The sequence below is a fragment of the Bubalus bubalis genome, chromosome 10 (genome assembly GCF_019923935.1).
Source record: "Bubalus bubalis isolate 160015118507 breed Murrah chromosome 10, NDDB_SH_1, whole genome shotgun sequence".
In the NCBI taxonomy this organism is placed as follows: domain Eukaryota; kingdom Metazoa; phylum Chordata; class Mammalia; order Artiodactyla; family Bovidae; genus Bubalus; species Bubalus bubalis.
Genome location: NC_059166.1, coordinates 762479 through 785543, shown reverse-complemented (window position 1 = coordinate 785543; position 23065 = coordinate 762479). Strand labels below are relative to the sequence as shown.

Below are 23065 nucleotides of genomic sequence, written 5' to 3'. Positions count from 1 at the left end.
AATTGGAAAATTAAGGAAACTGGCTTTGCCCTGAGTATATCAACTGAATTACATGTGAGATGCCACTGGGAGCTACCGCCAATACAGCTGGAACTCAAGCCAGTTTTGAAAACAAGTTTTCTCTGGAAATGCATTATCCTGAGGCATCTGTGGAAATAACTGCTGTAGCAAGGTGGACGCCCCTCCACCCCCGGGTCCCATTCGAAAGCGGCACAACACTCTGCCTACTGAGCTTCAGTTTGGCTTCCATCGGTTTATTTTGGATCACAGACCACCTGGGTGAGAAGCCAAGCCCCGTGGTTATTTGTTACCAGATAAATGTCCAGGTGTCACACAACAACCGGAGGAAATGAGAAGGTACAGAGAGCTGGCAACCAGGCACAGGCCATGCCAGCCTTACTGATGGGGTCACGCGGACGTTCCCGCGACACTCAGCCCAAACCCTGCAGTCGCGCCTCTGGGTCCCTCTGGCTCGGGGGTGATACAGCAGCTGGACCACGGAGGGGCCTGTGCCTGCAGAACACATCTCCTGACTCTCACCCCCATCCCTCTTCAACCCAAGGGAGCTTCCTGACAGTTCAGAACCCAAAGCTGGAGAAGCCTGGGTGGGGTGGGGGAGAAGCAGGCATTCAACCTGAAGCAGCAGCATGTGGGGAAGCAGCCTGGCGGCCGCTCTGCCCCAGGGTCCCTGCCCCTGCGGAGGCCGGTGGGGCATTGGCTCGGTGCCCCCCACCCCCACGGCTCCCTGGGTCCTGGTCCTGGCGGGCCCCTCAGACACCCAGGTGCCGGTGACAGAGTCCGCTCGGCCCCACCTGTGCCTCCCCAGCAGCCCCGCCTCACCGCTGCGCTCTCCTCAAAAGCACCCTTCCCAGACCTCCAGCCTCGCCACGCTCTCCCTGAAGCACTGCCTGTCCGCGTGTCCCTGGACGAGAGCCACCCTCCCGACACAGCACCACCTCCACCGCCACTTGCCTGTCTTTGGGCGCCGCCCTCCTGCCCAGCGGGGGTCTGGCCCAGGGCCTCCTGGCTGCAGCTGGAGGTGGGGCTGTGGCCGCCCGTGGCCCCTGGGGCCCCACACAGTCCAGCGGTAGCAGGTGATGGCTGAACCCCTGACCTGGGCTGGGCAAGTGGAAAGTTTCACTTCCATGAACTCATGAACCCCCGAGTCCTTGCATGGCAGGGTGGGTGCAAGGGAGAAGGTGGCAGTGTTGGGGGCCCCTCTCCCTCTGCTACCCATAGTGCCCCCCAAGTCTGTTTTCATATGTGTGGCTTCACCACGGGTGTGGTTTACTTATGAGCAGGCCCTGCTGTTTAGAGAAAAACCATGGAGTCTGAAGACCAGAGAGCCGGCCTCGCCCCTGTGCACGGTGGGACCTCGCCCGTGTGCGTGGTGGGACTGCGTGGAGGGCTGGGCTCAGGCTCCCACTGCTCCACAAAGCAGAGCTGAACCCCAGGCAGCTGCCCCATGGAGCAGCCAGAGATGTTGGGTCATGACGTCCAGCATAGGCTATGGGGACAGAGCTGATGGCGGCCGTGTGGGTCCCAGGACAGGGAGGGCCTGGGGGCACCGGCTTGGGTGAGCTGTAAAGTGTGGGGCTCTCAAGTGCCAAGGGGCTGTGGGGACAAGGGTGACTATTCAGGGATGGTGGTTCAGATCCCAGCCAAGAGGGTCAGATGAGCCACGAAGGCAGGGGGCAGGCCACGAGGAGGGTCTGGCCTCTGCCAGCGCCTTGGGGCTCCCAAGCTCCCACGCACAGAACACAGAAACAAACAAACAAACAAAAAAACACGAAAAAGAAAAAAAAAAAAACACAGAAACGCCTGTCCGGCTGGCATTCAGCAGAGACCCCGGGGATGCAGGAGCATCTGCGTGGGCAAGACGATCAAAAGCTCGTTCCTCTGTTCCTTATGTTCTATGACCTTGAAAGAAAAGGTAAAACATTTGCGACGTTCTTGAATGCTGAGAATGAATGACTCTTCCAAAACTACCTTCTCAAACTTTAATGAAAACTTTAGTGTGTTCTTGCAGATATCACTCTTTTACATCAGGCTTTGTAAATAAATTGGCTACAGTGATCTGTTGACTCAGAATTTGTACTGAATCATTCTGATAATCACCATTGGTTAACAAACAACAGTCCTTGTTCTCCTGAGCAGGCAAGTTATCACTTCTTCTAATTGACTGAATGTCCCATCTTGCCATTAAACAAAATCGGAAAAATTGATCTCATTAAAATAGACTTCAAATGTGCAATCATTTATGAACTTACTTTTTTTCTCTCATTGACAGAGGTAGTTGAAATTTGAAAGTGCAAATGGATTTCTATAATTCAGTGGATCTTTAAAGTTCAAGGATTTCAAAATAATGAAACTCTTCCCCACGAATATGCAGATGTTTCTCTATTAAATTTGTTCTTTTGGCTTCAAATTGTAACACCAACTACACCTGAGTGCAAAGTCATCTTCAACATTACTTCTCCAAAGCTGGACTTTTGCTTCACATTTGTGAACTTTTTCACTGCATGTTAATACGTTTCATTATATGTACTTTGAACCTCACATATGTCAGTTAAGTGAAACAATTTTTGTAAGTCAATACTATCATAAACAAATCTGCAAACAATCTCATACAAAATGTTGTGTTTTTTTTTTTTTTTCTTAATTCATTCTTTTCCTTTAAAACATTTGGTTAAACTTCGTTAAGCAGTCAGGCATCTTGAAATTCCAGAGTGGTCTTCAGACTTTGTTTCTTCTCATAAAGATAAAACTAGATGGACCAGTATGGCTTGGATTTTACTAATTCACCATTTAGATAGCACTTGTAGTGTGGGAATTAAAGCTACAGGAATATTTTTTTAATATACAGAGCTTCTTTCTGTGATTAAAACTGTGCACTCCTTGAATCTCAGGTTTCCAGAGTGAACTCTTGGTTCTCAACCTCCCATCTCCTCTGACTGCACCCTCAGGACTCATGGTCAGACAGATGCAGGTGGGGTTCCCATTGACCTCATGTGTTTCAAACACTGCTTTTGATACCCATCCAGATACTTGTTACCGTACTGCCTTCAGGAAAAATTATGTTCTTCCAAGAATTTCTCTTCAGGGATTCTACTGGGGCTATCAACAATTACTAATGTCTACACACAGAACCATCCATCTGCAATAGGAGCTTGACAGTCATCTGGATCAGCCTTGTCTCCATGTTGTCAGATGTGAACCTCTCGAGAGCACGAAGGAGGCATCTCTTCGATTCCCTTTGCCTCACTGCACCCAAACACAGTGACTTCTGCTGTGGCTGCTCAGCGGATGAGCCCATCTCTAGCTCCTTAAATTCAGTTTGATAATCTTTTAACTAATCTCTTAAAATAGATTTGTTTACTGAGACGTGGATGGAGAGGAGGTGAGGCCCAGCATGCAGGTGTCAGAGGGGCTTCCGAGGTCTCTAGCTAGCTAGTGTGAATGGATGGGTGATGAGGCCACTGACAGAACAGAATCCTGACAGAAGCCAGCTGGAGATGACAGAGAACGAGTCCAGCTTATGATGTCAGTCTGAGTTGCTTCTGGGGTTGACAGATGGGAATATCCAGCAGGCATTAAGGAAATGAAAATTAAAAAGATCACAGGATATATGTGATCTTTGAACACATCAGTTGGACATTGCACAAATATGTTATATGTACTTAAATTATTATATATATATATATATGTAATGTGCTGCACATTTGTTAAAACAGCAAGACAGAATTTATCTGAGCTACTGCAATAGGGGAGAGAAACCTCAGTATGGAACTGGGCAGCGTGGAAACAAAAAGCCTTTGGGCCACACTGAGTCCTGTGCCCGGCAGCACCTGCAGGACTGTGGTCTGAAGGGCCCGTGTAAGCGACACACTCCTAGGGCCCAGCCCTGCCGCCTCCCACCCGAATGTCGCCCAGTTAGCACTTCAGCATCAAAGGCTGAAGACATTAGAAAGAACAAGACGCAGATGGAGGAGGGGAGTTTTCATGCACACACAGGAGAGTGGGGGCTTGGAGGATGTGGACAGAAAGATGGACCCTCCAGGACTGAGCACCTCCCTGCACTGCGTGGCCCAGATCCCAGAGCAGCACCCGGAGCCCACGGGTGCAGGAGGAGAGCTGCTGAGTAAGGGAGCGGGTGACACAGCAGGGAGTTAGACCCAGTTCACTGCTAATATTGCTGTTCTATCACATCTAGCCAGCCTTTCCTGGAAATAGGCACACACATCTGCGTCTGTCTTTTAGGAAACGCGTTATTGAAACACCACCACATACAGTGGCATGTTCTGTTCTGACAAATGCGTTCACTTAAGAAACCCACGTGGGTGACAGAAGGCGTGTCTGCCGCCCAGAAGGGGCCTCTGTCCCCCCCAGACAGGCCTGGATGCCATCGATTCCTCTTGTCACAGGCTTGGTTGAATTCTTCTGGAACTTCCTGTAAATTTGTCTTAACGGTGTACTCTTTTCTCTATGGCTTCTTCCACTCGGGATAATAATAGTTGAGATCCATCAATGTCACTGCGTGTGGCAGAAGTGAGCGCCTCTATCAGTGAGAAGTGTGCCCTCTGTACACAGCTAGAGGGCCTCCACTATCCTGGGGATGGACTCAGGACTCACTCTAGTTCTGATTCTGTGACAAAGCTTCTGTGAACATCCCCACACAAGGCATTCTGTGGACATGTGCCTTCTCTCTCTCAGATGAATATCTGGAAGTGGAATTTTTGAGACACAGGGAAAATGTGTGTTCAACTTTTTAAAAAGTGCCAAACATTTCCCTAAACCATTCCATTTTACACTCTATTGGCCTATTTGAGAGTTATGGTCAAATCCTGACAACACTTGTATTGTCAGTCTTTTTAAGTTACTGGCATTCTAGTGAGTGTTAGACACATCTCGCTGTGGTTTTAATTGCCTTTCCCTGATGACTGAGGTGTTGAGCAATTCTCCCTTTCACACTGCCCTTCGTATATCTTCTTGAGGTGACTGTTCAATTACTCTGCCCATTTTTGGCTGTATATATCTTACAATAAATTATATTAGTTCTTTATGGACGTGAATTTGAGCAAACTCCAGGAGATAGTGGATACAGAGGAGCCTGGCATGCTGCAGTCCATGGGGTTCCAGAGTCAGCCATGACTTAGTGACTGAACACCACAGTAATTCTTTATGTTATGCAGACACTAGCTTTTAGTACGATGTGTGTACTGTAAACATTCGTTCCCACTCTGTGACTTGCTTATTGATTTTCCTAATACTGTCTTTTAAAGATAAACGTTTTTCTCCATTCAGAAAGAAAAATGGTTAACTTATCTCACCCCCAAATTTTCAAAGTATGGTTTCCTTTAAAACAACTGGAGCATACTGCATGGATGCATTCCACAGCTTTGAAAGAAACATGGTACTTTGCTTGTTTTGGAGTAGAAAGTAAATCAGTGTAGTTTCACTTAGGAAGGTTTTCATTTTCACATTTTCTCACCTATCTGAGGTGTGTTTCAGCCACCCAGGGCTTATTTACTATAGATGGAATGTTACTTATTTACTATAGATGGAATGTTACTTATTTACTATAGATGGAGTGTTACTTATTTACTATAGATGGAGTGTTACTTGTTTACTATAGATGGAGTGTTACTTGTTTACTATAGATGGAATGTTACTTGATGCGCCTGGGGACTTGTCACAGCATCACGTGTGGCTCTCCAGATCCAAAAGCAAAGTTTTGGTTCTTTAGTGAAAAGTTGATCATTTTCGTGGTGTCTAGTAAATCTCTGTAATCTACAAAAACAGGATCCTCCCTGGAGAAGACGAGGCTGCTGGACATTTGAAGACCATCCCATAAAGAAAGGCTGAGGCAGGAGGGCAGGAGGACATCAGACAGGCAGCAGCAGCAGCTTGAGAGTCGGGGTCAAGCCTGAGACACTCCCAGGAAGACACGGGGACGCAGCCCGTGTGCGCAGACCAGGGGCTGAGTGCTACCGGCAAAACTGCGTCAGAGGAAGGCGACGCTGAGCCCACGGGAGACCAAGCTCCAAGTGTGGAAAACGTCTTTACTGAGTCTTGCATTTCAGAAAGAAAGCTGTACGACCTGCACACTCATCCTGTTATGTTTTTGTAATTTTCCTTTTCTTCCTGCCAATAGTTTGTTTTGTTATCCAGATGGGTAACTACAAATTTAGTACACAGTGATTCAACTTGGAGCTTCTCTCTATAAACCGTTGCTACTGAAATTCAAATGACATGTGACAGCCGTTAATGACCTTGGGGTCGTAGCCAGCGATGTGCCCACAGTGACTCGAGCCTGCAGGCACCCAGGTCACTGGGCGGACACCCCTGACCACCGTGCTCCCTGAGAAAGGGAGAAGATGTAGAGAAGAGGTGGTCACTCGGACGATAAGAGCACCAATCTAGCAAATACTGATAATTTAATATGGTTCAGTCTAACAGTACCAGTACCAAGACTGCTACCAGATATCTGGAGGGCCACCCTTTCCACGCTGGGCTGTCCGCGCCCCACGTGAACCCCTCCTCCAACTGAGGCGCCTGTAGGTGTCAGCACGCCCCTCAGATGTCAGCCTGTCCACTGTTTATCCGTCAACCATGTGCAAAACACTAACAATAGAACCTTTATCATGAAAACACCCAGGCACCTTCCTCCCAAAGTCCAAAATCCGAAGTCACTTCTACTAATGAAAAGGAATGCACTCCCACATCTGAAAAGAATGTCTTTAAACAGAATGTCAAAAATGAGCAGAAATTGTTTATTCCAGAATTTGTTTAGACCACCCCCTCTGCGGCAAGGCTTGGGTGGACCACAATCACATTCTTGCTTTGTTGTTTAGAAAGATATGGTATGCCAAAAGTTGTGCAAACCCATGACATATGCCACATAACATGAGTCATTTTATCTTTCAAATACCGAAAAGGAACCTTAATAGCTGTTGTGTGCCAGTTCCAGCCTGTCAATAACCAGCACTGTGACTGGACCAGCCCTTGTGGTTCTCATTATGATTGCAAGACGCTCCTCAGCACTGCTATTGGGAAACTCAAAAACTAGAGGTTCATTACTTATAGAACCTGGCATTGCATGGCACAGCTGGTGCCACACTGCAAGGTCAGGGCACAGACAGACAGACAGAAGGAGGGAGGGAGAGACGGGCCCCGTGAGGACAAGCCTGCAGTCCTACCTTTCCTAGGGCTCCGCTTGGAGCCCTAGGGTTTTCCTGGGCTCCCTCTTTACCGGGGGATTTAAAACATAAGAGCAGGAATTTAAAATGCAGGAAGAGAGAATAAATCAAGTGGTCCAATGACCAGTCACTGAAATCAAACAAGATCTTCCAAATAATGGCACCTCCATGGGGGAGGCAGGCTGGCCCTTTTCCCAGGAAGCCTTCCTTGAATCTGATGCCTGGTTTGAGGTGAGAGTCTTGGCAATCAAAGCTGAAGTCAGGCACTTGCATTACAAAAAAGAAAAATCCCACCTGTTAGGCTCAACCCACCCGGTGATGCCAAGTCATCAGAATCAACTGTGAGGATGAGACCACCCAGGTAGCTTATGCATGAAGTCAGGGGGAGGGGGCATTGCAACTCAGAAAGCATGGATCTGAACAGGACTCTAGTCACAGCCCTGTCATAACTACACAGACAGGAGTCTGAAATTCGATCTATAACAACTGTGCCAAACTTGAAGGGTCCTGCAATAAAACCAAGTCAGTGACCTTGGGGTCGCAAGGAATCTAGTCAAAGATTTGGTGACATTGTAGAACACTTTATTGTCTTGGCCACTTGGTGTAAGTAGGTTTGAACCTGTTCTGAGTTGGTGGGTTGTCTTACCCTCCTAGTCCTGAGAGTAGGTCAGTTCAATCAGAGGCTGTGTCTCTTTGCAGGAAGTGGCAATGTAGGTGGATTCCCCACATTGGGCCTATGTGCTGCACATATTTGCACAAAGTTTTTATTAATAAGTAATCAATTTTGAGTAAACTTCGGGAGTTGGTAATGGACAGGGAGACCTGGCGTGCTGCAGTCCACAGGGTCGCAAAGAGTCAGACACGACTGAGCGACTGAACCGAACTGAACTTAATAAGAAGTGCTTCCATGGAAACAAAGGAAAAACAAGGCTTAGTGACTGGAACAGACAATAGTCCCATTTGTGGAGTTCTAAGGCCGCCAGTCAAGATTTCTAGATGTTGGGTTTGAAGCATCTTCAGATGGAGTGAGGCCTGCAGGGGCAATCTAAGAGCTTCTCTGTTTGCAGCTTGAATGTCTCTGGGATCCTTCTGCGTGACCACACAGCGACAGGCACGGAGCTGCTATGGCAACACGAGCTGCTGTGATTTCTCTAAGTTTATATTAAATTACCTACCTTTAGCTTACATGGCTTCAGGAAAAGAGCATTTTAGTTCTTAATGATTCCAAGTCAGAGGGTGGGAGACAAATTGGGAACATAGTTTGGAGAGCTGAGGCCTGAGATTAGAGGAAAAAGGGAAAACTTTGGATCTAGTCCAGTTTACAGGTCCAAAACCAAACCCTCAAATACAATTAACAGAACTAGAATCTGATAGCCACACTGTACAGTAAGCTTCCTACAGAAACATTTCCCTTCTGTGATCATCCCCATTTCTATTGAGGAAAACATAGTAAGACTAGTTCGTTTACAAATTAAATGGAGCTTCAACAAACTGGCTCGATTATGTCTGTAAGTGCAGCACGTGTTCCAACTGACCGTCTTGTTTCTTTAACGTCTGCTTTGCAGAATCTTCTCACAAGGAATCGCAGACTGAACTTAAGATATTCTTTAGCTATTATTGACATTAAATAATTTAAAATGTATTTTTCGTAAAGTCACATTTGATATAACTGCAATTAGGACTTTTGGAAAATTTTATATAAAAATGAAAGCAATATATAACAGAAACTAACATTTAGTCTAAAAAGTCATACACAAAACTGTTAAAACAATAGAATCTGGTGCACTGTTGGTGGGAACGCAAAATGGTGCAGATGCTGTGAGGTTCCTCAAAAAATTAAACAAGAATTACCACATGATCCAGCAACTCCACTTCCAGGTGTTTATCCAAAAGAATTAGAAGCAACATCTTAAACAGCCACTTGGAAGCCAGCATCCATAGCAGGGTGGCTCACAGTAGCTGAAGTGTGGAGGCAACCCACGCGTCCGTCGACGGATGAACAAACAAGAAAAATGTGGTCCGTCCATGCGGATGACCTTGAAATGGATGAAATGAAATGGACGAAAATCCCGACACCTGCTACAACACAGGTGGGCCTTGAGCGCATTATGCTCAGCAGAATAAGCCAGTTACAAAGAGACAAATACTGCCTGATTCTACTTACACACGGTCCCTGGAGGAGTCACGTCATGGTCGTATGATAGGAATTGGACTGGTGGGTGGCAGAGCTGGGGGATGGCAGGAGTCAGAGTTTAATGGAGACAGGGGGTCAGTTTTGCAAGAGGAGAAGCTCGAGTGGATGCTGGCAGCAGTTGCACGGCAGCGAGATTGCAGTTAACACGGCGAACTGTAGGCTGAGGATAAAGATGGCGACTCCTGCTCAATGGGTATTTCATCAGAATTAAGGATAATATTAAAAAGTTAAAAATTTAAATGATGTAGCTGAAATTAAGAATATTAAATAAGATTCCATGAGCTCGCTTGCCCATAGACTGCTTCACTTACTTATTTTAAATTAGTTTTAAGGTAATTTTAACAAAGAAGAACAATAGAGTTACTATAAATGGATTAAAGTATCTGGATAACTCTGAATGTTTGAAAAATTAAAATTACTTATTCTAAAATTTTGCTCCTTGGAAACTGCAAGAAGAAATGTGTGTATTTCTGGCCAATGAAACTGCAGTAGGGAGCCCAGGAAATCAGCCCTGGGTGTTTCTGAGGAGCAGGGGGAGTCAATCTCCGGGGAGCAGCAGGTCTGGGGGTGGGCGGGGGGCTTCCAGGTTCCTGGTGGAATGGGGAACACTAGAGTTTCCTGGGGCATTTCCCCATGGACGGCCTCCAGTGTTGTTGGGTCCTTGTATCTGGAAGAGTTCTAGAAGCATCCTGATTCTTCTGGTGCTCAAGAAAGGCTTGGTTCTGGGGTCTCTGGAGGCAGGTGCATCTCTGAGGAATCGTGTGAGGGTGACTGGATGTTGTCCCCGCTGGACAGTCCTCCCGTGGTAGGGGGGCCCAGAAGCCAAGCTGTGTGTGAGGGTGGAGGCCCCAGCAGAGGCTGGCTCACCCAGCAAAGCTGAGGCGCATCCACCAGAAGGCCAGGGCTTAGGACCAGCACGGCTGCGTTCCCACCAACCCAAAGAAGTCTCCCTCTCCCCCTCCACACCTGACTCTCAGTCCCTCTGTCCCTGTCTCTCTCTCACCCTCCTCTCTCTGCAAAGACTAAATTATGAAAGAAATAATAGATTATTTTTTATAATCTTTTATTAAAATAGAAGAACATTCTATTTTAACTTGACCAAATTCTGTGCAGAAGGGCTGGATGCCATTTCCATTTTTCCAGGGCAGGGAATCCCCAGCAAGGAGCGGGCAGGCCACGCCTGTGAGGGTGGCTCAGATGGGCAGGTGGCGTAGACACCGCCGGCATCTCTCAGGACGAGGGCCCAGATTCAGGCCACGTCCTGGCCCAAGTGACGCCCAGCCCATGGGTCAGCATCACTCGGCCTGAAACAGCTGAAGCTTGCCGTCCAAGGTGGCTGTGACGAGCTGTGATGGAAATAAAACACGTGTGGCTCCCATCCCCTTTTATTACATGAGAAATCTGCAGGAGAATCAGCTCATGGGGGACGTTTTCCTTACTGACGTTTTATAGACCACAGAGCAAAAGCGTCTATGTGTACAGCATGCTCTGTGCTTATGCTTGATTAACCCAAACTGCATTCTGGGGCCATTCTAACATTTGTGAGAGCTGTGGTCAGTCAGTCTGTCTACACTACCCAGAGGGGACAGGGCATCCGGCTCAATGTCCCATGGCCCCAACCAACCACAGAGCTCAGGGACCAGAGGTATCTGGTGGGCGGCCTGAGGTCACTGGGACGAGGCGGCCCTTGGAGGGGACCAGAACACCATGGGCCTGTGCCCCAGCCCTCACCCACATCTGCCTGGCAGGGGCAGGAGGCTGGGTCAGGACCCAGAGCAGGGTGCCTGGCTGCCCCCCGGAACCCTGCTCCTCCCTGGGACTGTGTTTTCCAGGGGCAAATTCAGCAGAGGCCAGCCAGCCTTCAGCCCCATGCCTGTGGGCTCCAGCTGCCCATAGCCTGGGGTGGGGGTGGGGGGTAACAACACAGCGGGAGGCTCAAGTCCAAGGTCAGGGCGCTGCTCCGGCTGTGCTGAGGCCACTTCCCGTCTGGCCGCCAGGGTGCTCACCATGTGCTCACTGCCCTTCTGCCCCTTGTGTGCCTGGGGGCTCTCTTCCTCCTACGAGGCCACCCCCACGGGGGTGGACCCCACCCCGGGGCTAATTCCAAATTCAGCCACAGCAGGGGCAGGGCTTCACCACATGAACTTGGCGGGGTGGGGGTAGGGGAAGAGCAGGGCACAGGGGTGCTCCCCCCATGCCTGCTTTCCGCTTTCCTTCTCCATCTCCTGACTCTGCGTCCACCCAGCCTGAGCTCGTACGGAAATGACTGCTGTGCTCTGACCGTACCCCAGCCCATGTCCACATGGTCAGAACCAAGAGGAACTTGGACCAGACCATGCAGGGCCCCAAGCTTCACCAAGAGCACCACCGGGCGCTGGAGCCCCTGTCTCACCGGGACAGTGGTGTGCCCTTTACCAGGTGATTCCAGCAACAGGTAAATGTGGGGGCCAAGCACATGAGCCGGGGTCCCTGCGGAGCCTGAGCAGGGTCCCTGCCAGGAACCACTGCCGGCCAAGAACCTATCCCTGCTCCACGTGGCGCCGTGAGTCCAGGCCATGAGGCTGGGACCCCTCCTGAACTCACGGCCCCCCTCCCGAGCTCACGGCCCCCTCCCAAGGTCATGGCCCCCCTCCTGAGGCCCTGGCTGGCTTCCATGTTCTCATCACATCAGCACAGGCTCATCTCAGACTCCAGCTGTCTCTTTTCCCCAAAGAAAGTGGATTTTGTGATTTTAAACAATACAATGGGGGGGCGGGGGGCTTCCCTAGTGGTCCAGGGGCTAAGCCTGCACTCTCAGTAGGAGGCCCTGGGTTCGATCCCTGTTCAGGGAACTAGATCCCACATGCTGCAACCAAAGATCTCCAGTGTCACAACTAAGACCAGCGCAGCCTAAATGAACAGATATTCTAAAAATGACATGGGAATGGGACTGCTTTCATCAACCTGATTAGAGAAGAAATGAGTGAAGTGGTTTCCATGGAAAGGCTGGGTGCTGGGAGCCAGCACAGGAGTCCCCACCTATGACAAGGTCATGTGGGAGAGTTCTGGTGGGCAAGGCGAGCCAGAACTCGAGGGGTGCCCCTCTGGGCCAGCCTAAGCATCTACCCCAAAACCAGAGTCTATCTGTTTTACTGCTTCATGACTTTCACCAACTCCTCTGACAGTCATGGGGGTGGGGGGGCTATCCCCGACCACCTTTTCTCTGAAGGAAATAAACTTAGAGCTCTAGCTAATTAGCCTCCTGGGCATAATAGGAGTGTTTAAATCCAAACCCCTCAGATGGCTCTCTAACTTGCCTGACAGGTTTACCCAGACTCCTACAGCTATGCATATGATTGTTTACAGTCTCCCAGCCGCGAGAGGCATGGGAAGCTTAAGATATTCAAATAGTATAGAGCTTCTTGGGGAGTTAGAAATTGTCAGAATAGAACTAGTAGAGGATTTCATTGTTGAGCCAATGCTTGCTGCCAACTTTCCACATCCCCTGTATTATATCCTTGGAAGTGTATTAATTAATATAGTTGGTATGTAGAAAATATAAGTAGTGGCCTTGGTGTTAACAACTTTAGACCCTTAAGGTAATAAATTCTTTCCTTTGTTGTAAACCCACTGCACCTTTGCCCTATAGGAATGCAACTTTATCTAACACCTTCAGAGGATGGCGCCAAACTTTAAAATAATTACTCTTAGAGAAAATAAGTCTTATGGTTGACAAACCTTTGTCAGAGTCATAAAACGTTAACAGGCCTTCTGGCCAGAAGATGATGTAAATCACCTAAACCATTTGTACACGATAAGTTTGCAGAAAAGAAAGCCTGGTCTCGATAAGGATCAAGGACTGCTGACTTTGCATGATTTCACACCCCCTATTATCCTCTACGTGCAACTTAGGGTATATAAGCCCCTATTGAAAATAAAGCTATGGGCCTTGCTCACCGAAGCTTGGTCTCCCCATGTCGTTCTTTCTCTCACATTCTGGCTGAATTCCCATCTGGAGTGTGGAGGCTCGCCAAGCCTACTAATTTTGCCTGGGCTTCTAAGATCTGACCGGGGAGGCCTTAGTGTCTCCTCTCCTTCGGGAGAATGGGAGGATGCCTGCAGCCTACATGGGTGGTGCAAACTCCTTGTCTTGGAGTTTTATTGGTTTTCCACGTAAACCAAGTTATTCAGCCTCTTTTCTCCACTGAATTTTTTCACTGAGCTATCCCTATTTAACCACTCTTTATATCTCTAATTAACACTTAATTAAGCTATTGTCTACTGATCGCCAACGCCATCTCCCCTTTGAATTCCCTGGATCCACTGGGGCTGGACCCCAGCAGCTGGGGAAGCCCTATCAGTCCATGGCTTGAATATTCTGTCAGTGGAAGCAGATTTCCATGACAGGGGCCAGAGGAACCTGAACAGGTGGGCGCTTCTGAACCTGCTGGGTGGCTGTTCCCTTTGCCAAGTGCCTTGACAGAGTTCTAACGCTAGCAACCTCTGCCTCCTGCAGCCGATGGTCACTCCCATGTGCCTCGTGGGTAGGCCTCAGCTCGGGTGTTTCCAGGTGCCCTGCAGTGGCCTTGAATCTGCACTGAAATTCTGTATTTAATACATTGCTGTGTCTAAGGCCACCTGGATTTCACAATGTAACTTCAAATCCAAGGAAGGTGTACTTGTCCTGCTGTGACACCCATCTGTCTGTCAAGTGACATAAAATCTGGATCAGCCCTGGAGCCTTCTCTTCATTCACACCCTGCAGACGCTGCTGTGCTGGGCCGATCCCGACCATGCCCCCTGCACCCAGGCCACCTGGGCCTCGGCTCCAGCCTCACCCTCCCTCCAGTCCTTCTTCCTGAGTCAGCATGTTGCGTCCTTCAGTATTACGGTCAAGAGTTTGAACAACTCCACCAGCCGTCTCAAGGTCAAGTTGACTTTGATCTTGGCTGCAGTGTTCCTTGTGTTTACAGCCGTATTAACAATGTCCAGTGTAGTGGGGCAGACGGGCCTTCAGAGTTCCCACAGTCACGTGGGGTGCGGAAATTACACAAAAACCCTGATACCCCGGCCCTGGGACCAGAGGTGCTTTGGAGATGGTGCTGTGACCCAGCCCCAGGGGTCCTGAGCGACTGGAGCCGAGAATCAAACGGAGGCCCACCGGCAGGGCAGCCCCTCCTGACAATTGCCCCGTCTCAGCCAGCTCAGGACTTAAAGCACTCAACACTGAACAGTGTACGGACTACCAGAATTGAATTCTCATGGTCGGAGGCTGGAAGACCAAGGCCTGGTGACCGTAATAACCAGAACGGTCTGATCTGGGCCTGAGGATGTGAACTGTTCTAGAGGGACAACTTAGCTCTCACTTCAAATAAAAATCTAAGAGAAAAATTTCACATTGGGGAAGAATTGCTCTCATTCACAAGTCCCAAAATAAATTCATACTCATGAGCATGTGTCAAATTTATTTTAAAATTTCTCTTGAATTGGATTATATCAGAGACGATGGGATACCACACATATCTGGGATGAAAAACAAAACAAAACAAAACAAAACTCAGTCTGCAAAACATAGCTACAAATCTCATACCAACAACACTTAGAACATTAACAATCCTTTCTTAGAACTGATCTTGAAACCATATAAACAATTTTCAGATAGCAGTACCACTGCTATTTCCAGACTCTTGAACCATTAAGAAAAGGGATAAGCAACAAAATCCAGTGGATAAATGTATGAGATCATAATCAGGTGAATGTTGTTCAAATTTGGCAGGAATTAACCTCTGAGTGTCTTTTTCCAGTAGTCATGGTGAGAGATGGACCATAAAGAAGGCTGAGCACTGAAAAATTGATGCTTTCAAACTGTGGTGCTGGAGAAGACTCTTGAGAGTCCCTTGGACTGCAATATCAAACGACTCCATCCTAAAGGAAATCAACCCTGAATATTCATTGGAAGGACTGATGCTGAAGTTGAAGCTCCAATACTTTGGCCACCTGATGAGAAGAACTGACTCATCTGAGAAGACCCTGATGCTGGGAAAGAATGAAGGCAGGAGGAGAAGGGGAGACAGAGGATAAGATGGTTGGATCGCATCACCAACTCGATGGACATGAGTGTGAGCAAACTCTGGGAGATAGTGAAGGACAGGGAGGCCTGGCGTGCTGCAGCCCATGGGGTTGCAGAGAGTCGGACACGATTGAGGACTGAACAACCTCTGAATGTCAGGTCTCCCTTGCATGTGGAACATACGCTGCATGAACCCTGGCGCCTGCACTGGTCCCTCTGGAGTAAGGTGCCATCAGGGGCCAAAGAGAAAAGAGGCAGCAGGGTGGGTGCAGGGCCTCATGGAAAGCAGAGCTGCAGGAGAACAGTGCCTGACTGAGCTCCAGAGGATGCATTTTAAAAGACGTGTGAACATGAGATGAGTCCCTTTGAAGCCTGGTGGCAAAGTGCAACCCAGAATCAGGGAAAGGAAACACTCCTGATTCATCTGCAAGGACTGGAAAGTGGCCGTGAGAACACAGAGGGGTACACGAATGACTCTCTTGGTTGCCAGGGACAGAAGCCCAAATTGGACTAGCTTAACAGAAAGGCATTCTATTACATGTTACGGGATGTTTGATTTTGCCTGAAGCCGGGGTATTGATTCTTCCAGTGTGTGTTGCAAACCTGAGGGCAGTTAGTGTGAAGGTTGTAACAAGTCTGAGGTTTTCCCACGATGCATAAATATATATAGTCAAGCAGGCAAGAAAATAAGGGCAAAAATGAAAAAAAGACAGATAGTCAGGGTGGTAAGTTCATGAGGCACACTCTTTGTCAGCCTCAGGAAATTGCTGATTTCTGTTTTTAAAAGGTGAGGGACTTGGGCTTTAATGGTCATGTGGACTCAGAAGGCAAGGGCTTGGGATCTCAGGAAGGGAGCTGAGACCAAGGACCCTGAGTGTTTAAAGCTGAGTGAAATGTGGACCAGAAAGACCACCCATATGCCCATGAAGACAAGCCTATCTTAGCTTGAGGTAAGGAAATCACATCACAAATCCATAACCACAGGACTGCTCTTGCAGCTTTAGCTTATGCTACCTGACACAGGACGTCCAAGCGATGACGCTTACAAAAAAAAAAAAAAATGGTCTTGGCTGGGAAGACCCAGAGCACTTCTCAGGGCAAACCAAGACCCTCTTGAACCACTCCTTTAACTAAAGTCATGCAAGACCCTCAAGGATAAACTCTGATCATGGTCATCTTTGAAGATTTCCTGTCAAGTAGAATTGGTGGACACAATAACCATCAGAAATGGAGTACAAAAACTTTAGACAATAGAGTCATATCATACACAGTCTTTAAGTCAATATGTTTAAAGTGACTGGAAACCTAGTAAGGGTATAAGGCACTGCAGTAAAGACTGTAAGGATTGAGAAGAACCAAAGTGAAAAGTCTTTCCCAAGCACAGGTCACAACGCCCTTCTCCTATAACTTACTGTACTTGCTTACAGTTTGCCCTTTCAAATTTAAATAGTTAAGTCATTAGATATATGCATGTTTAAATAGAAAGAGCTTAATTTTTCTCAAAATAGCCAGTTTTTCCTTAAACATTGTACCAAATAATCTATCTTTCCCCACAGTTCTGTGGAGTCATATTCAATATAAGTTCCCAAATATCTGTGAAATTTCTTATATATTCCTCTGGCTTTATTTCAGTTATTGAGCCAATAACACATTGTTTTCATTTTTATGGTTTTGAAGTATTTCTCATTATCTAATAGGGAAAATATGAATCTGACTTAGCCTTTTATGTATCTTTTTCCCCCCAATATATGTGTTTTGGAATAAGCTCATTGAGTGGTACTGGAATTTTGATTGAGACTGCAATAAATTGATAAATTAGTGAAGAATTGGCAACCTTATAATCTTAGGCTGTAACTTAAATTATGGAAGGATATAAAATGCTATTTAGATCTTCTATGCAGTTTGTTAGCATTTCTAAATTTTTTCCATGATCATTTTTTTTCTGATTAAGCTCATAGATATTTTCAAGTGTTATCTGCTATAAAAAGGAAATCTTATTTATAAGTTTTGTTAGTTATTATTGGTATATTGACCAATGTTACTAGTTATTACATTTAATAACCATGAAAACTCATATTAGTTCTAACAGCTTAATGATTCTACTGTATTAGTTTTTCCAGTTAAGTGAATGAAATAATCTGCAAATACAAGATTTCTGTCTTTCAAGCCCTTTCACTCTCATTTGCCTTTCATTGTTTTATAAGCCACCATCTCCAATATTACGTTAAAAGTTGTTGGAGTAGTTGCTCTTGCCATGTACTTCATCATCAAGAGAATGCTTGCAAAATCTGTCCCTTATCTTTAGTATTTGCTCTGAGTTTTGCCAAATAACCTATACCATTCTTACATTGCTAGAGTTCCTTTTAATCTTAAACAGCAGTGGATATAAATGTTCTTTCTGCATCTACTGAGACAATACAAAATAATTTCTCTTATTCGAGTAGTGAATTAAGACCTTAGACCTTCTAATATGGAACCAATCTTACATTTGGGGATAAATCTTAATCAAGATGTATTTTTAAGTTCAGAGTGGAATTCAGTGAGTCATGTTTTATTAAGGATTCACATAGATTTATTCATAACTGAAATGGGTCCATAATCACTTTTTCTTTTATATTCAGCTGGGGATAAAATAATAAATATCATACTTTCATTGTGAAACAAGTGGAATTCTTATACATTCATAGCTGCAGGGAATGCCAAATTGCACAGTCATGTGGAAAATGGTTTGGCAGTTTCTTATAAAGGGTCACAATAAACTGTGGAAAATTCTGAAAGAGATGGGAATACCAGACCACTTGACCTGCCTCTTGAGAAACCTATATGCAGGTCAGGAAGCAACAGTTAGAACTGGACGTGGAACAACAGACTGGTTCCAAATAGGAAAAAGAGGACATCAAGGCTGTATATTGTCACCCTGCTTATTTAACTTCTATGCAGAGTACATCATGAGAAACGCTGGGCTGGAAGAAGCACAAGTTGTAATCAAGATTGCTGGGACAAATCTCAATAACCTCAGATATGCAGATGACACCACCCTTATGGCAGAAAGTGAAGAGGAACCCAAAAGCCTCTTGATGAAAGTGAAAGAAGACAGTGAAAAAGTTGGCTTAAAGCTCAACATTCAGAAAATGAAGATCATGGCATCTGGTCCCATCACTTTATGGGAAATAGATTGGGAAACAGTGGAAACAGTGTCAGACTTTATTTTTGGGGGCTCCAAAATCACTGCAGATGGTGATTACAGCCATGAAATTAAAAGACGCTTACTCCTTGGAAGGAAAGTTATGACCAACCTAGATAGCATATTCAAATGCAGAGTCATTACTTTGCCAACAAAGATCCGTCTGGTCAGGGCTATGGTTTTTCCAGTGGTCATGTATGGATATGAGAGTTAGACTGTGAAGAAAGCTGAGTGCTGAAGAATTGATGCTTTTGAACTGTGGTGTTGGAGAAGACTCTTGAGAGTCCCTTGGACTGCAAGGAGATCCAACCAGTCCATTCTGAAGGAGATCAGCCCTGGGATTTCTTTGGAAGGAATGATGCTAAAGCTGAAACTCCCGTACTGTGGCCACCTCATGCAAAGAGTTGACTCATTGGAAAAGACTCTGATGCTGGCAGGGATTGGGGGCAGGAGGAAAAGGGGATGGCAGAGGATGAGATGGCTGGATGGCATCACTGACTCGATAGATGTGAGTTTTAGTGAACTCCGGCAGACAGTGATGGACAGGGAGGCCTGGCGTGCTGCGATTCATGGGGTTGCAAAGAGTCAGACACGACTGAGTGACTGAACTGAACTGAAAACATACATTTAACATATGACCCAGAAATCTCAGATATAAGTATGGATCCATCCTAAAGGAAATCAGTCCTGGGTGTTCATTGGAAGGACGGATATTGATGCTGAAACTCCAATATTTTGGCCACCTGATGTGAAGAGCTGACTCATTGGAAAAGACCCTAATGTTGGGAAAGATTGAAGTCAAGAGGAGAAGGGGACGACAGAGGATGAGATGGCTGGATGGCATCACTGACTTGATGGACGTGAGTCTGAGTGAACTCCAGGAGTTGGTGATGGACAGGGAGGCCTGGCGTGCTGCGGTTCATGGGGTCGCAAAGAGTCGGACACGACTGAGCGACTGAACTGAACTGAAGAAAAATAAAAATATATGCTGGCCCAAAGAGCTATTCATGAATGTTTCTGTAGCTATATTCATAATAGACTAAAGCTCAGACAACCAGAATATCCACAACCGATGAATGCATATACAAAGCGTGATGAGCATACAATGGAGCAGGTGTAACAATATGAAAAAGTCTCAAACAGCATTAGGCTAAGTAGAAGAATCCATATAGTAAACACACATTGTACTATTGAATTTATCTGACTTCCTGAAGAGACATGTAGGGAAGTGTCTGTGTGTCTAGACGTAGTGTCTATGTGTCTACACGGATTTCTGTGTAATCAGTGGCCAGGATGGGAAGGGGGCGCTGACTGCAAAGGGGCTCAGGAGAGCCTGAGTGAGAGGAATGTCATTCAACACCGTGTGCTGGGATTTGGGGAGCGAGAGATCCTCCAGGTATTTTAATGCCTGAAACATTAAAAGAGATATATCACACCCTTATGTGCATACAGGGGAGCAAGCCTGCAAAATGGTAACTAACAACCAGCTGTGAAAAAAGCAGGGGTGTCATTCTAGCGGTAGCTGAAGAGCACAGGAGAAACAGGCCAGGGCTCTAGTCTCCAAGGGCAGACATGCGCTCACACTTGGCGCACGCGTAGCCATGCCTCTTTCTCTCGGTGCAGGCTGCTGAAGTGCTCAGTGTTTCTGCTCATTACTTTCCCCACTATCATGACCATCTCATAGCCTCCATGTGCCTCGATATTCCCCGAGGAGACAAGCTTTTCAATGGTTCCTTTTTGTCACTGTTCCCACAAACTCTGAGACTCGTTTCTTCATTCCCTGAGAACCATCTTCCACGTTTGTGACAAGTGGGGCAAATCACACTGCCCTGACTACAACATTTTATTGTGTAAACAGATATGAAAATAGCTGCTTTTCCCTAGACTCATATTTCTCTAGAAGCTTCACACTCTCCCTGTTCCCACACGAAGTGCATGGCCCGTGGAGGTAGAAGGCGGCAGAGTTTGGGTCTGGGTGCAAGCTGGGTCCAGTGGTGGGGCATGACCCTGGCACTGTGCCCTCCTAGCGAGGCCGCACAAGCTCGCCTGCCTCGGCATTCCTGTCCAGGCAACAGGGTCATGCGTGCTAAGTCACTCAGCTGAGTCCAGCTCTGTGCAACCCTATGGACTGTAGCCTACTAGGCTCCTCTGTCCATGGGATGCTCCAGATAGGAATTCTGGAGCAGATGTGCCCTGCTCCAGGGGATCATCCCGACCCAGGGATCGAACCCACATCTCTTAGGTCTCCTGCTTTGGCAGGTGGGTTCTCTACCATGAGTGCCACCTGGGAAGCCCAACAGGGACAAGGTTATAGAATCCTGTCCGCCCTGACTGTTCTATCCATCACTGGGTATGAGAACAGCTTCCACGTCGGAGACGCTGAGAACTAGGTATGGCAAATTCTCTTGCTTTAGAATGTAAGTATCACCTCCTCTGGGACAACGAGGACCGTCTCCTACACTTTGGTTCGAATGTGAGAGCTGCTGTGGTATATACTGAGCTCCACGTGCAGACTGAAGGGAAGCATTTCAGAGAGAGAGGGGCACCAGCCTGCAGGCAGCAGGCGAGGCCTGGTCGGACGTACACACTCAGTCCTCTGCTGACCCGTCAGAAGTCAGATGGGCCCTTCCAGCCTTCAGCTGCTGTGAGAGCTCTGATTACAGGGCCGACTTGCTTGTTGGGGGGCTGAACCCTGTGAGTGAGGTCCTCAGTTGACCCCGGTTGACCTCGGTGGACTGGAACTAGGAGAAAGTGATGAACGAGAATAACCAAACACAAGGCATAACCATCATGCCAATAAAATCCACTTTTCCAGCGTTCTTTTTTCCTGCATGGACCCAGCCTAAGACACCACCTCTTCATGGTCTGCCTGTGGGGCTATCTGCAAACCATCCTTTCACTGGATGTCTTTCCCAAACATAAATAAATCCCCAAACTCAGAGCATCCTTGCAAAAAGAGAAAAAAGAAAAATCATCGCATTTATTCTGAGCAACGAGCATGAGTACATCTCCGCTTCAATCATGCTTCATAGGTTGGAGTTTTAAGGACAATTAATGAAAAACACCACAAAAGAAGCATGTTTAGTCTAATTTGCTTAAAACTCTTAGATATGAAAATGGTTCTGACAGCTGAGCCCTTTCACTTCCCGAGACCCAAGGGCTGAGCTCAGAAAACCCGGCTCCACCTCCCAGCCGGAAGCGATGGGCCCACAGGGACTCCGAAGGGGAGGCCCACCTTTCCGCCCTGTGACGCGGGCGGGGTGGGGCGTGGGGCTCATCACCCACACCTGGCAGCACAGACGCCAGGGGAGAGGCCCCAGCTCGTCGCTGGCGTGAGGAGAGGAAGGCGTATCACACTTCAGCCGTGGGCCCTGGGTCCCAGCCCAACTGAAGCCCAGGTGTGTCCGCGCCAGGATGAATCAGCCGCCAGGCCCACCGGCACGGCCGCTGTTTGTCTTGGGCTGAAGGGAGCCAGGAGGTGCTTGCTTACATGCTCTGGGAGACCTTGTGGTAGACGAGGGGGCAGGTCTGAAATCTCCACAAAAAATTTAGTGTTCAGCCCCATCTGTCAAAGAAGAAATTTAGAAATGACAACAGACTTTCAAATGTTCTCTGAAGCAGAATTTTAAAATTATAGTCAATGATGTGCTGTCCAATTACTCCAAATATGACAGCTTACAAGGAGAAAGGAGCAGTGCGCGGATGGTCCGCTCACAGTCGATGAACAGCCTCTCCTTAGGGGGCAGTGTCCTGCGTCGGCTTTGATCTTTTCTAATCCATTATTAGAACCCCCTCATCCTATGATACTTCTGGACTTTCTTGGGTAGCCAGAACAGAGCCAAAAGGAGGCCTCTCCAGCTCTCTCCCCCTTTTTTACCTTGTACAAAATGATACAGGCTAATGCACAACAAAATGGTGAGACCACGGATGGAGCAGCCTAAACGTCCATGGGCAGAGGAGTGTGGCACGTGTATACGATGGAATAGTACTCAGCCATAATAAAGAAGGGAATGATGCCATCTGCAACAACGTGAATGGACCTAGAATGTTCACTTCATACTAAGGGAAGTAAGCCAGACAGACAGACAAATATCACATGGTATCACTCAGACTTGCGCTCTAACAGGTGCAGACTGACGTCTGTGAGACTTCCCGTGTAGCTCAGGCAGTAAAGAATCTGCCTGCAATGCAGGAGACCCAGGTTCGATCCCTGGGTTAGGCAGACCCCCTGGAGAATGGAATGGCAACCCTCTCCAGTACTCTTGCCTGGAGAATCCCATGGACAGAGGAGCCTGGCAGGCTACAGTCCAGGGGGTTGCAAGAGTTGGACACGACTGAGCGACTAAACCACCACCACCATTTGTGACACACGAGACGCACACAGATGCAGAGGCACTAGCAGCAGCTGCTTTCCCGTCAGCCCTTCACCTCCCCACTCC

General features: G+C 47.3%; 1 protein-coding gene across 3 annotated transcripts in view; it reads right to left on the bottom strand.

Moving 5' to 3' along the window:
• WDR27 (WD repeat domain 27) overlaps window positions 1–23065 on the bottom strand; it is a 167745-nt gene that overhangs the window by 10093 nt on the left and 134587 nt on the right. The window contains exons 20-21 of one of the 3 annotated variants that reach the window (XM_045161898.1): window positions 22117–22191; window positions 20874–21367 (exon numbers count right to left, since the gene is read on the bottom strand). The exons of the other annotated variants lie outside the window; for them this stretch is intronic. Coding sequence (XP_045017833.1) covers window positions 21284–21367; window positions 22117–22191 — 159 coding nt within the window. The 3' untranslated portion in view covers window positions 20874–21283. Of the gene's footprint in view, window positions 1–20873; window positions 21368–22116; window positions 22192–23065 lie in introns of those variants that run through there. 3 annotated transcript variants of the gene reach the window in all.